The 12,934-nt window shown below is 40.0% G+C and overlaps 1 protein-coding gene across 2 annotated transcripts in view; it reads left to right on the top strand.

The window, feature by feature from the left end:
- adcy5 (adenylate cyclase 5) overlaps positions 1-12,516 on the top strand; it is a 77,200-nt gene extending 64,684 nt beyond the window's left edge. The window contains exons 10-21 of one of the 2 annotated variants that reach the window (XM_053496238.1): positions 480-624; positions 3,427-3,524; positions 4,774-4,861; positions 6,153-6,269; positions 6,359-6,523; positions 6,729-6,904; positions 8,800-8,820; positions 9,094-9,223; positions 9,330-9,593; positions 9,692-9,896; positions 11,549-11,673; positions 11,786-12,516. In XM_053496238.1, the coding sequence (XP_053352213.1) occupies positions 480-624; positions 3,427-3,524; positions 4,774-4,861; positions 6,153-6,269; positions 6,359-6,523; positions 6,729-6,904; positions 8,800-8,820; positions 9,094-9,223; positions 9,330-9,593; positions 9,692-9,896; positions 11,549-11,673; positions 11,786-11,914 (1,663 nt within the window). In that variant the 3' untranslated portion in view covers positions 11,915-12,516. Of the gene's footprint in view, positions 1-464; positions 625-3,426; positions 3,525-4,773; positions 4,862-6,152; positions 6,270-6,358; positions 6,524-6,728; positions 6,905-8,799; positions 8,821-9,093; positions 9,224-9,329; positions 9,594-9,691; positions 9,897-11,548; positions 11,674-11,785 lie in introns of both variants that reach the window. The other variant, XM_053496237.1, reaches the window with a different exon arrangement.
- Positions 12,517-12,934: the final 418 nt, after the last annotated feature.

The raw sequence follows: 12,934 nt of genomic DNA, 5'->3' as shown, positions 1-12,934 counted from the left end.
CAGTTGTTACTGCTGAATCAGTGGACAAAATCATTGTGCTGTTTGGTTCATAATTGCATGAACTACGAGTTATCATTCACTAAACATTTTACACTCAAGCCAAATATAAAAATATATAAAGATAATGCTTAATTGTAAAATCCTGGAGGGTTGTGAACATTATCACAGATTGGAGCTTGAACTATCGAGGTGTTGCTCATTTAATTGCCCTGCATTCATTACCATGCATTAACGATAAATACAACACTGCCGTGGACAGCCTGCATGAAACAATACTATATTAAAAGCCATTCCGATGCGGTGAATAAAGGGACTGTGGTTTGTTTGGACTGCTGCTGTATGTTGTCATGTGGCGGGCTGATCTGAGGGCTCTGGTGGTGGGGCATGCCTGTGGATGACCGTCGAAATGAAAAGTATCAGGAGAGGCAGAAAGTAGAACAACGGTCTCGTCTTGTGTTATCTAGACATTTCATTTTCAGAAATACTCAGGAAAACCTGAACCCTGAGGATGAAGTGGACGAGTTTTTGGGCCGGGCCATTGACGCTCGCAGCATCGACCGCCTGCGCTCTGAGCATGTCAAGAAATTCCTGCTGACCTTCCGTGAGCCTGACCTGGAAAAGAAGGTACTTCTCAGATACAGTTACATACATTACAATAACGATACAACACAATACAAAACCTCTCACCTTGATGAGCAAAAAGATTCAGACATCAAGCTAATGTAGGGAACAAAAGGCAGTAGTTTGAAAAAAGGTTAATTAGGAATATTAACGGAAATGTGACACCTGACTGCAGCCACACACACGTTTAACATCTTTATTTACCCTGGCATGATGACCTGATCTAACATTATACATAATATAAAACACCAAGATTTCATGATCTCTCTGAGATTAGTACCTGCAGTTAAACAGTAAGTTAGCAAATACGTGATTTTTTGGACACAATCTGTTTTCTTTTATATAAGAAGCACTCATATTTCAAGGGCTAAAACATTAACTTCTCTGCAGAACACAATCTCTGCCAGATCTGTTTTTAACAAATTGCTACACATCACAGGATATTAAAGCCACATGACAGAGAGATTTTTTTAAGGTCATCTTGTGAGTGGGCAAAGCATCAAATGAACGTCATGTGGAGAGAAAGTGAATGTGTGGCATAGCCACGAGGAGCTGATCTGAGAATGCTATTGATATCTCAACAACATTAAAAAGAAATGTGTGGATATGCTGGTTCTTTTAAGTAAGGACAAATATTTTTATTTGGAAGGATTTCTAAGGATTTTCTGCAGCCAGACAGTTTTTACAGATTGTTTATGGCTGAAATAGAAACAAGCATAAGCGTCAGAGAGATATTTTGGTGAATTGACCTTTAGTAGCTATCACTGAGATTGTTTTCATTTGTTATTTGTTGTATTACTCATGCAAAGCCTATTTACGTTGAGTATTACGTTATACATTACATCCAGAAGAACTGATAATGCGTAAAGCTACTGTACATGCAATTCTTAAAATAAATACAATGTCGTCTAATGCTTGGGTCTGTGCTAAGAAGGGATTCCAATATGAGAGCATCACACATCTGTTATACGAATCTCTCATCCCACCACATCCCAAAGGTGCTCTTGGATAGAGATCTGATTGAGACTGAAGGCTGTTTGAGTACAATGAACTCTTTGTCATGTTCAAGAGACCAGTTTGAGACGATTTTAGCTTTGTGATGTGCCTCGTTATTCCATGGAAATGGTCAGCAACTATGCTCAGGTACACTGAGGCCTTGGAATGATGCTCAGTCGGTACTAAAATGTGCCAAGAAAATATCCCCCACACCATTACACCACCAGTAGCCACTTTACTGTTGTTTACGCCTCTAACCTTTGGCACCAACAAAGTATTTTTTTGCCACTCACCGGATTTCTTTTTTTCTCTTTTTTAGATCCGTCTCTGTAAACCTTAGAGATAGTTGTCTGTGAAAATCCCAGTAAATCGGCAGGTTCAGAAATACTGACATATCATAGATACATTAGATATCTTTGTTAAAGATCAATTGAGCAGGTGTACCTAATGAACTGGCAGGTGAGTGCATGTCCTAGTTTTGGACCAAAACTCACTATATGGCCATAAGATTGTTGAGACCTGACTATCACCCATATCCAAGTTTTACCTAAACACCGTTTCACAGGATGGCTTTTATGCTGAAGCATTACATCTTTCCTTCAGTAGAACTAAGTGACCAAAAATTTTGCCCCCGTGCACAAAGTTACAGTAAGTTCTTAATGACATGATTTGCCAAGGTTAGAATGGAAGACCTCATGTGGTTTAAGCTGAGCATCAGACGTCCTCATATGACATCAGTGCCTGAAGTCACTAACTTCATGTTAACATATCCCAACAGCAACACTTAAAAACAAATTGAAGGCCTTCCCAGATGAATAGAGGTTATTTAAATAGCAAAGCAAAGACTAAATCTGCATTTGGCTGTTCTGAGAGTACATATGGGTTATACACATGGTTTTGCAATAATGCCCCTCTTGAGTCAAGAACATTGTTATGATGATGAGAATATCTACAGTGCACAAACAGATTACGTGACTTGCACACAACAAAAATAGTAACACAACTACATAAACCAGCAAATTCTGCATAGGCTGGCATGGAAGACGAAAAAATACACAATTTGTTTTGAAATAGAGCGAAAAAATTTCTTTGAGTTTCTTGAGTTCAGTATGAGTCACAGGGTGAAACATAACGCCAGATAGCGCCGTCCTCAAAGCCGTGTCACAACTGAATAACCTTGTGCTTCAAATCAGTCACGACTGATCTACTGTAGTGACATACAGATATCTAGATCATCACTAGGAAAGGTTGCATAATGCATCACACTCCATTATCTTTTGTTTCCTTTTTCATCATGAAAGTCCCTGTTCTTTCCTTTCTGTTCTGGAGAGTACAAGGTACGAATGTGGCACCTTCACATCCTCAGGCTGCAATTACATACTAATTTAGCAATAAACATGTCCTTTCCGCCTTAGATCACAGACTCTACTGCCATATTAGGTGTTATGTTTAAGGAGACATCATTTATTGCTTTTGTCTCCTTCTATTATTCGTGTACTCTGTACTTGCATCCACCTCCCTGCAATTCAACATTTATGTAAACCAAATTAATGTTGTTTAAATAGCTAGACTGTGCTTTTAACACAGTAAACGAGTCTTTCTAAATTGTTTATTATAGATATTCCATGTTTTATATGTAGCCTATAGCTGGTTTTCCTCCACAGGACTTACCGTACTGCTTTATTCATTTCTATTCTATAGTTTCTATGGCATATTATTATTTATGTATGAGTAAAAATAATGCGCATGTCTATCTTTCTGTTCTTTCCTTCTTTTTTCGTGACTCCCTCAAAATCTTTATCTCTTAAGTATTCGAAGCAGGTGGATACCCGATTCGGAGCATACGTAGCCTGTGCCATTCTCGTCTTCGTTTTCATCTGCTTCATTCAACTTGTAGTCGTACCATCGTAAGTATCTATTAATCCAGAATATCACGCTTTCTTTTATGCAGCCAGTAATAACTTATTATCTCTGCTGCAATGGGTGACATCTGCAACGATTAATTTTTATGACCATAAACTAACTCAGTGCTAGGAGAAAAAAGGATGAATAAATAAAACAATATTTTAATAGATGTATTAAAATTTCATAAGAAAGAAAAGAGGAGGATTTATTGTAAAAACAAAGCATGTTAAATGCCAAGGATGTCGGGTGTAAAAAGTGATGTAGCTTTAACACGGGAACACTCACTCTATGATTAGCACCTTCATTATGCATACCTAGTTGCACCTTCAGGGTCCGGGTTCAATTCCCACCTCGGTTCTGTGTGGATAATGCGGTATAGAAGATGAATGAATGAATGAATGAATGAATAAAAAGACAATCACCCGGGTTCAGGGATTTTTTGTTAAAGTTAATACATTGTTAAAAAAGATGTTGAAATGGTCATGCTACCCGGAATTTGGCCTTGTTCACATACAGTAACAATACTAGAGATTTCAAAAATATGCAGTAACGCATGTGACATTATGTAATCGAGTAACAACAACAATAACAGTCAATTGTTATTTAAAGACACAAAGGTCAGCTGTTTTCGAATAGTTCTTGCATGAACAGTATTGTCAAGTCCATTTCTAAAACCCATCAAGCACCATGATGAAACTGGCTCTCATGAAGACCCTCCTGGTGAACAAGACCAATACTTACCTCTGCTGTAGAGGAGAAATCAATTTAGAGTTTCCGGCATCAGAAATCACTAATTAACAATCAGCACCTCAGATTTGAGCTGTTATGAAGGCTTCACCAAGCCAAAGACGTCAGGAACAGACCCAGACTGCAATGGTGCCATCTTTACACAAGATTAGTTTTATTAGACGTGTTAATGCGTCACAGATTTGTTGCAGGTTTCCTGTTGAAGAAAGCGAATTCTCTCATGGCTTCTGTATTTAGGTTGATAGACGATAATGCTTTACTGTCGGCTTCTTCGTTCATGAAATAGGCCTGGTGACCGAGGTGTTTGTTTAATTTAATGTGCTTCGTCCCAAAGGGGTCCCCCGACCAATCTTATCTGACAATGCAGAAAGTTGCCCAATCTTTCTCAAATTAGTTCACCATCAGCTGCTTGGCACCGGCGCACACTGAATGTTTACTGTCTTGTTCTGTTTCAGTTTACTCTCTCTCTTTCTGCTTATAAATTGTATTTTCTCTCTTCCCCAGCTCCAGCCTGATGATTGGATTCTATGTGTCATGTTTCATTGTTCTCATGGTCGTTATGTTCGTCTCAGTCATTTACTCCTGTTTTGGGGTAAGTGTCCTCCTTTTTTCATCCACACTGTTAAAGAATCTACCAGTTTATAAAATCACCTCCAGATATAAATAAATGAATCCTCTGTGTACAAAACCGTTTCACACTCTACCACCACCACTACAACACAGTATAACCACAGCAGAGCCTTGATCCACCATCGCAGACACATCAGTGACACTGTTTACCTGGTTTCATCAAAAGCTAAAGCACAAGATGACATGCTAAACAACACTTTGCTAAATGACCCATGTGGACGGGATTGTTTCTCACTGGTGTCGGCTCAGTGCCGGCCCTGAGAGCCCGTGTGTCAAACAAATACATGAATGGCTCTGGCACGTATTTATACATGCTGTCCCGGAGTCCCTGCGTTCTGTTACCTGGAGAATTAGATTGACCTTTTGGCGAGCTTGTAAAGCTAAACCATCTATCAGAAAATTGTTGGCTTACTCCTGAGCACTCGATGTTCCCACGGAATTGCTGCTCGAGTTTAATTTGTTTCGATTTGATATGAGGAATAATGGTGTAGCAGAAGTACGAGCATGTTCAGTAATCGAATATTAAGAAAAATAAGAATCAAATGTGATAATACGTTCTGTGTGATAATTGTGGATCATGATTCATCTCAGCATTTTACAGATTCTTTTTAATAAGGAAGTAGCAAATATATCCACAATGCTGAAATCAAACACAGTGGTACCCCCGCATATGAATTTTAAGCCGATATTTCGTATTGCAAAACGCATTTTACCATAGGAAATAATCTAAATACAGGTAATCAGTTCCAGGAACACAGAAATATTAACAATATGTGCTTGCCCTATCATGCGGGGATCGCTGGTTCGATTCCCGGGTGATGCTGTAACCTCTCGCAGCCAGAGGTCTAGAGAGAACTGATTGGCAGAGCTCTCTCAGAGGGAAGGGATGAGAAAGGTACTTCGTGCTCCCACATTAATTACGGCTCTACAGCCAATCAGGGGCTCTGTGAGTTCACGCCGCAAGTGGACGGAGCGGATAGCGCTGTCTTCCGAGTATGTTACAACACCCCACCGGCCAATGGTGCATGAGTGAGCAGTTTGAAAAGATGTGGTCGGCTGGCGCCATGTGGTTTGGAGGAAACACGTGTTCGCTTTGGAAATGAAACTGAAAGTGGCTCACATTTCCTTTTACTTATCATTGCTTCTTGCACAAAATGCAAAAAAACCTCACCAAAAATACGTTGGTAGGCCGAGATACCACTGTAAATCTGTATATCTGTAGCACATTTCTGACCCGCTTCTCTCTTGGGCAGCTTTTCCCAGTGCCCCTGCAGCACCTGTCCAAAAGTATAGTCCAGTCCAGACTCAACAGCACTCTGGTGGGCATCATTACCATCGTGCTGGTCTTCCTTTCAGCCTTCATAAACATTGTGAGTACACGAACAGAAATGAACAGTAAACAGATCTTTACATCAAAGTTGGACTTTGCAAGTTATTTTTGTGCTTTTGTTCTCTGTAGTTCACATGCAGCAGTGATGATCTTAAGTTGTGTTTGAGCGAAGAGTTTAACATCAGCATCAATGCGGTGAACGCCTGCCATGTGTGGAGGTCTGCCTTCAACTACTCGCTGTCATCCCAGAACCCCCTGTGCAACAGCTCCTCACCTACCTGCAACTTCCCAGAGGTGAATACATTTCTCTGAACGCGTCCTACACCGCGCCAAGACCTGGATCAATCATACCCAGGAAATAAAGTGCTTATTTTTAGCAGCTGTACATAGATCTAGGTGACATGCTGATATGTTTATGCAGAGAAAATGCTTTCCAGACGCAGTGACTGGGCCTATACGTATTTGTAACTTTTGTGTTTGTGCTCCTGTGCTTCCACAGTATTTCTCTTCATGTGTACTGCTCAGTCTGCTGGCATGCTCTGTGTTCCTGCAAGTGAGCAGCATCGGGAAGCTCTTTCTCATGCTCTTTATTGAGATTCTTTACATCCTCATCATGGAGGTGCCGGAGGTCAACCTTTTTGACAACGTGGACCTGTTGGTGATGGCCAACTCCATGTGAGTGACTCTGTGCATTGCCTCTTTACACACACCCACACGGAGCACACACACAAAGCACACACAGCAGACACTGATCCTAATCACTAATTTGGAAATTAAATTTTGTCCCCTGCAATTAGATATTTGAAAACCGAATGAATTAATACCTTCCATATTTTGATTTATCACAAGTTATTCAGTATAGAGTGTTTTCTGAGCTTTTCTCCGGTATACAGTACTATTTTACTGTCAGATTTTAAGTGCAGCATTCTTTCTGTTCTTATATAGATGTTTTTATTTGTTTATGTTAACTTCTGTTTGGACTCTTGTCTAGCCTGCATTTCGAACACAAAACAAGTGGAGAAAAGTTTTTTTCAGTAGCAACAAACTTATTCCCTGTATCATCGCCTGTGCTCCTTTATCCTGTATTCAGGGTCGCGGGGGGCCTGGAGCCTATCCCAGGAGATTTGGGGCACGAGGCGGGGTACACTTTGGACAGGGTCCCACTCCATCGCATAACACACGCATACACACACTCTCATTCACACACTACGGGCTACTCCAGTTAGCCTAATCTACATGTTTTTAGACTGTGGGAGGAAACCAGAGTACTGGGAGGAAACCCACCAAGCGTGGGAAGAACATGCAAACTCCATGCACACAGACCTGAGGCAGGAATCGGACTGCCTATTGTCTGTATATATTTTTTTAAAATTAAATAATCAGTGCTTTTTTTTTTTTTTTCTATTACTAACGAGGTTAAATTGAGGATATCGTCCCAAAATACATCTGTAACATTTACACATAATGGATTTGTTTCTACACAAATTTTGGTCCATGAAATTGGCTTAGATGATTTCACACTGATTCTCTAGTACATATTGTGTCTCAATTCCTCGAAATAACTATAGCGGTACAATACAAGGCATCATTTGCCTCACAGTGTGCCTGAATTTAACAAACAAATTTAACAACCAGTAACCTTAAAAAAAGTAACCGTTACAACTTCAGGGTGTGAAGTTCACTCACGAAGCTAATTGGGCTCTATTGGTGGTTTTTAGTGTGTGAATGAGTATGGATGTGTGTGTGTGCACATGCGTGTGTGTGTGTGCACATGCGTGTATCTATGTGTATGTGTGTGTACCCTTCGATGGATTGGCACCCTGTCCAGTGCGTACCGCGCCGCGTGAAAATGAGTAAAATGATTGTTCACTGAGTCGTGCCATTAAAATCATAGAGCTTTATAAGAAATGTAGTAGACAGATAAGATTTGCATGCAAACTGAATAACGTCATATTTTAAAAGGGTTTGTGAGCAAGCAGGATGATTTAAAGGAGTAAGCCAGTCCTGTGAGGGCGTTATAATTTTGCATGTGCGCATTACTATCTGTGTCTGTGGAAAGCAAATCAGAATGTGTGTGTTCAGAATAAATTAGCATATGGACATGCATTTATGTATACACGCTAAAGGAATCGGTGTCAAAGCACAGACTGAAAGCCGTTCATGAAGGCTTTCGGATTCTGGCGGTAAAAATAACCCCATATGCAGGCAAATCTCTGGATGTACACGCAGTGGAAAATCACAGGATATAATGATGATGTTAATCAGTATTAGAGCATCACCCATCATAATCGCAACAGTCCTTTTATCATAATTATGCACTGGCAAAAGACAGATTATGTGATCATTAGCAGTAAACATTTATATTCCAGTATGATGATGACTTCATGCATTGACACTTATATATATATATATATATATAGACGGATAAATTGCACTCCATGCTTTATAGTCATTCGGGGGCTTCGGCTAATGAAAGAGTGAAAGGAATTGCTTTTGTGACATAAGTCTGGAAGATAAAGTACTAGTTGTTCCACTATCTGATTCATTTCTTTTTTGTTTTGTATTCTCAGTACGAACAGCACAGAAACAAGGTAGGATTTTATCTGCTAAATGGATTCGCTGAGGTGAATTAAATCCCTCTGAACTCCAGCATGTTACTTTGATTATCTGCCCTTAATGATTGCTATCACTACACAAGCGCACGGTATCATATTTGTTTGGACATTTATAACTCCCAGTATCCGACAAACACTTGTGTTTTTGTGAACGCAATCTCAAGCAGTTCTCCTCTGAGCTTTCTAACCAAAAGTGTTTTCGAAATCCTGTAAGGTTCTGAAAAATCTTGTAATGTTTGCATTGTACAGTTGTGGGACAGAGAGGGTTCCGCTGAAGATCATGACCCCAGTGGTCATTACAGTTTTCGTGCTAGCTCTCTACTTACACGCCCAGCAAGTGGAATCCACTGCCAGACTGGACTTCCTGTGGAAGTTACAGGTATGTTTCCAAATAAAATAAAATAAAAGATGTTTAATCCTGTTTGGAGTTCATAACGCCACTGTTTGTCGCATTGCTAGTAGCCTGTTTCTCTGCCTTTCTTCAGGCCACAGAAGAAAAAGAAGAAATGGAAGAGCTTCAGGCGTACAATCGCCGCCTCCTACACAACATCCTCCCTAAAGATGTGGCCGCTCATTTCCTGGCTCGGGAGCGAAGAAATGACGAGCTCTACTACCAGTCGTGCGAGTGTGTGGCCGTCATGTTCGCCTCTATCAGCAATTTCTCAGAGTTCTACGTCGAGCTGGAAGCCAACAACGAGGGCGTAGAGTGTCTGAGGCTTCTCAACGAGATCATTGCTGACTTCGATGAGGTAGAGCATCCAGATTTATGCCGAGAAATAGGTCGAGTGTCCTATTTTCCCCTGTTTAATAAATTGTTCCTCGTAACATTACGACCTGTCCTTCTCAGATCATCAGCGAGGACCAGTTTCGTCAGCTGGAGAAAATTAAGACTATCGGGAGCACGTATATGGCCGCGTCTGGCCTGAACGACTCCACCTATGATAAGGTCGGCCGCTCGCACATTCGAGCTCTGGCTGACTACGCCATGCGTCTTATGGACCAGATGAAGTACATCAACGAGCACTCCTTTAATAACTTCAAAATGAAGATTGGTAAGGACCGGCATTTGTGGTGGGTGAGGGTGAAGTTATCTTTGTAGGATACAATTGATCTCCTGATCTCATTTTTAAATTTTTTTTTTTTTTTGAGTTTATGGTCATGATTATGGTTTGAGCTCAGGTTAATGTCTGTTTCTACTTTTTTCACATAGCTTTCCTTCAGAGCTGAATCATTTGAAAAAACTCACATCGCAATTAGTTTAACACATTATGATTTAAACTGTGATGTGTAACAATTAAATGTTCCATTTTCCATGCAAACCTACAGTATATACTGTATCTCGGCCAACAGCAAATAATGTCGCAAAAATGTATCACCTTTAAAGTTATTTGTAAAAAATATCTAAATTATACACTCAACAAAAATATAAACGCAACACCTTTGTTTCTGCTCCGATTTTTCATGAGATGGACTTAAAGATCTAAAATTCATTCCAGATACACAATATTATCATTTCTCTCAAACATTGTTCACAAATCAGTCTAAATGTGTGATAGTGAGCACTTCTGCTTTGCTGAGATAATCCATCCCACCTCACAGGTGTGCCACATCAAGATGCTGATGAACCAAACAATTTCTGCACAAACTGTTTGCGCTTTTCTGATGTCAATGTTGTGGATCGAGTGGGCCATGGTGGTGGTGGGGTTATGGTATGGGCTGTTATGGACGAAGAACACAGGTACATTTTATTGATGGCATTTTGAATGCACAGAGATACCGTGATGAGATCCTGAAGCCCATTGTGTGCCATACATCCATGAACATCACCTCATGTTTCAGCAAGATAATGCACGGCCCCATGTTGCAAGGATCTGTACACAGTTCTTGGAAGCTAAAAATGTCCCAGTTCTTGCATGGCCAGCATACTCACCGGACATGTCACCCGTTGAGCATGTTTGGGATGTGCTTGACCGGCGTATACGACAGCGTGTACCAGTTCCCACTAATATCCAACAAATTCGCACAGTCATTGAAGAGGAGTGGACCAACATTCCACAGGCCACAATTGACAATCTGATAAACTCTATGCAAAGAAGATGTGTTGCACTGCATGAGACAAATGGTGGTCACACCAGATACTGACCGGTTCTGAGTCCCCAGACCCCCAATAAAGCAAAAAAACCTGCACATTCCAGGGTGGCCTTTTATTGTGGGCAGTATAAGGTACACCTGTGCACTACTCATGATGTCAGATCAGCATCTTGATGTGGCACACCTGTGAGGTGGGATGGATTATCTCAGCAAAGCAGAAGTGCTCACTATCACACATTTAGACTGATTTGTGAACAATGTTTGAGAGAAATGGTAATATTGTGTATCTGGAATGAATTTTAGATCTTTAAGTCCATCTCATGAAAAATCGGAGCAGAAACAAAGGTGTTGTGTTTTTATTTTTGTTAAGTGTATGTGTGTGTATGTATATATATATATATATATATATATATATATATATAATGTGTATGTATTAAATATAAATTATTATTATAATTATTAATAATATAATAAAAATTATATATATATATATATATATATATATATATATATAAAATGTTAGTATTTTTAATACTTTTTTTATTTACTAAAAATATAAAAGTTTAAAGTAAATCTTTAATTTGATATTTAAACATTCTGTATGCTCCTGTAGGGCTAAACATGGGTCCAGTTGTGGCTGGAGTAATTGGCGCTCGTAAACCCCAGTACGACATTTGGGGCAACACAGTGAACGTAGCCAGTCGGATGGACAGCACAGGAGTTCCTGAAAGAATACAGGTCTGATGATTACTTTTATCCTTACATCCCAATAGGAACTCTCCCATGGCCTGTCTTACCTGTATTACCATATTTTTAAAATTCTTTTGACACTTGCTCTTTTCCTTACCAGGTTACGAGTGACCTCTACCAGGTCCTCCATTCCTATAACTATTCTCTGGAATGCAGAGGAGTTGTCAAAGTCAAAGGAAAGGGAGAAATGATGACATACTTCCTGAACGGTGGACCGAGCAGCAGTTAACAGAAACCTGTATCTTATAGCCATGACACTAAAAACATACAGTGACTCGATGTGTTAATAGAAAGCACGGTGCTGAGCATCGGGGTCTCTTTCCTCTGTCGATAGGGACAAAGGAATTGTTTAAAGATGGCCCTTGGAGCATTTTGACCTTTCCAAATGTTAAAGCCTAAATAGAGGCTTTTCCTCTAGGATGAAGGTCAACATGACCTCGAGAAGTGAAGGTACGGGAACGTCTGTCCATAACCACTGAAATCTCATCATTAGAAGAGACCAAAGAAAAGCGAAAGAATCTCAGAAATGCAAAGCAGTTCACCTGTGCGGACTTTTCTCCTTGTGGGAGAGGGCTGAGACTCGGACCCGGACTAGAGGTCGTCCTGAGAATGACCTAACTGTCTGACGTCACTGAATTTGAAAAGATGTTTTGTTCTGTATATGATGCATCTATGATCTTCGGGAAGCAATCTATGTTCTCCCAGTCTCCTTATCCTCAAACACTGTTGAGCTAAAAATGCTGATGCAGCAACAGCATATTCAACATCTCTCTCTCTCTCTCTCTCTCTCTCTCTCTCTCTCTCTCTCTCTCTCGTACGGTGCTGGACAGTGATGGAGACCAGGAAGAAGAACTGACAGTGTTCTGTGTCTGGCTACTTCAGAATGAGACCGCTCTGTTTTGGCTGTTTGTTGAGAGACACACACACACACACAAATAAATGTAGACAGAGAAGTGTTTTTCACAAAAGAAAATGCGCACCCACTTGCTGAACTGAAGACACTCTGGAGGATAGAAATAACGGTCAAACCTGTGTTTATTTTGTATCTTTGAGATTTTGTATTTTGTCTCAAAAACCAAACGTTATCAAAGCTATTTTAGATTCTATATTTTGTACATTAATATATTAGAGCGATGTCTATAAACAGAGGTGTGTATTCAGATGTATATATCTAAAGAAAATCGCAACAATCATGTATATTTTAATGGGAAAGTACATTTTCTTTCACCTTCGCTCTCCCTTTGCCTCT

The sequence above is a fragment of the Clarias gariepinus genome, chromosome 5 (assembly GCF_024256425.1).
Source record: "Clarias gariepinus isolate MV-2021 ecotype Netherlands chromosome 5, CGAR_prim_01v2, whole genome shotgun sequence".
NCBI lineage: Eukaryota > Metazoa > Chordata > Actinopteri > Siluriformes > Clariidae > Clarias > Clarias gariepinus.
This window is presented reverse-complemented; position numbering and strand designations above follow the sequence as displayed.